Here is a 2,033-nt window from a genome sequence, read left to right as displayed (position 1 = left end):
TTTCCTCTCTTGATTCTGACTCTCCTGTTGTCATGAAGTGCTTTGTGAAGTGGATGATCCTTCTTGCCCATTACACTGATATACATCTTTTCCTGAGCTATCCTATGGCGTACTCTGATGCCACTTATACAAAGTCAAAAGGATGCAATGTCACCATCTTCAAATGTGATCAAATTATTGTTCAACAACTTGACCAGGACTAAAGTTGATGAAATAATATGAGTAGTTCAAAAGGTCTGTTGGAGCCCGGTCTCAGGTTTATATCATTACCTTACATATCAGTACAAAAGTAATGATTACCAGTGATTCATGGGACTTTATAGGACTGATTTTCAAAAATTAATTTCTTATTACTCACAATTTCGGAAAACTTTCAAAAGGCACTTCATTCCCCATCCAGACACGAGGTTAATACCTTCGAGATCTATATGATGAGCCCTTCTGCTTAAGTGGCAAAGGAGGTAAGACGATTTGACGAGCAGGAGCTCATTATGCCTTGTAAAGCACAAAAACCATAGCGACAAGCCCTGTCCATGATATTTTGTTTTCACTGTACTATTTATATTAGATACACTGAGAGAAACTAATTGTGGTATTCAGATCCAGTGATAGTTTTTTCACATATGAAAAGAATCTTTCATTTTTAGTGTCAGAAATATTCTTACAAACCGGATCTAGTAAAAGGCAATTCACTGCTTAGTCAAGAGCTTTCCTTCATTCCTGGCGATCTAAAATTGTGCTTGGTGAAGTATTAATTGATCTTGCATCATGAAGAGATTAATCCCTTGACTGCTAACCATAAGTCCACGGCGTGTGCTAAGGAAATTTCCACAGTGGCTGTGTATGACACAGTCTGCTTTTTGAATGGCTACACCTCGCTTACTTTTAGGGCTAGATTTGGAAAGTAGGCCTATATGTCAAATAAAAGAAAAATCAACACACAATCCATTAGTGTTACTTATTTTTAGGTATAAGTTTTCTGTATAAGAATTTGGCAGGTGAAAGTGAGATTTTTAAAAATTCCATTTCCGTATTCGAGATCCCTGTCATCTCGGAGACTAGATCTATGACAAATATTTTCGTAAGATGAATTGAAATCTTTGTCACCACTGTCTGCATCTCGATAAATTTCTGCAATAACCTGACCCGTAGACTTAGTGAACCTTTGTTAAGCCATCGTGGCGAATGAAGATTGCACGCAAAAACTTCTGAGAGGCAGACTGACTTCGTCATTCACACACAACACACTACACACCATGTCTCTCTGTTTTAGCTACTACATTCGAATCCCTGGACTAATAACCTAAAAATAGACATGATCGCTTCGGCAAGAGGACAGAGAAAACCGGGATGTAACTCTTGTTATTCAAAACTGTATACAAGTTGTTACTCAAAACTGTATAGAAGTGAAGATAGGCAAAAAACAAAAAAGTTTTTATTTCAGGAGTACCAGGTACACCCACAGTGCACATGCGAGTGAATTGTTAGGGTGTACCAGGTATAGCTACAGGTACGCCCACAGAGCAGGCAAGGGAAAAATATTTTTTACAGAGCAAGACAAGTATTGATACTGCATCTATAAATCATTTTTTCAAAAACAAACATCTTCTTGCAAGAACATTTACATAAATGCAATCTGTAAACGACTTTTTCGAGAATGAATTTCAGCTAAAACAATATAGCTCCAGGAGTTATAATACCTGTAAACATTTCCATAACTAAAACAACATCACTTCCTCAATGCTAATAGAACTGGTAATAAATTTCTAAACATATTATAGGACAAAATATACTTACGGAAGCTCGATCAGGCTCTCAAACCCACCAAGACTTTCTGCCAAAGTAAAGATCTGAAATAGTCAAGAGATGACACAAATGTAATCCAACATAACGTCGGCCTTGTGATAAAACCGGCTAACCCCAGCGAGGTAAATTTTACAGGAGAAGGAAAAAACTGTTTTATTTCAAAACAAAGGCGTCTAACGATAAATCAATGCTTTAAACACCTATAAAAACACTTTACTGAAAATCTG

The 2,033-nt window shown here is 36.8% G+C and overlaps 1 protein-coding gene across 1 annotated transcript in view; it reads right to left on the bottom strand.

The window, feature by feature from the left end:
- The window catches only part of LOC101861963 (cystathionine gamma-lyase), a gene marked incomplete at its 5' end in the record, with an annotated part of 31,870 nt that overhangs the window by 4,657 nt on the left and 25,180 nt on the right, over positions 1-2,033 (bottom strand). The window contains 1 exon segment of the mRNA XM_005101769.2: positions 1,798-1,850. Within this exon segment, the coding sequence (XP_005101826.1) occupies positions 1,798-1,850 (53 nt within the window).

This window comes from Aplysia californica, unplaced genomic scaffold, assembly GCF_000002075.1.
Source record: "Aplysia californica isolate F4 #8 unplaced genomic scaffold, AplCal3.0 scaffold00298, whole genome shotgun sequence".
Lineage (NCBI taxonomy): Eukaryota > Metazoa > Mollusca > Gastropoda > Aplysiida > Aplysiidae > Aplysia > Aplysia californica.
The sequence above is the reverse complement of the archived record's forward strand: the minus strand, read 5'-3'. Positions and strand labels throughout refer to the sequence as shown.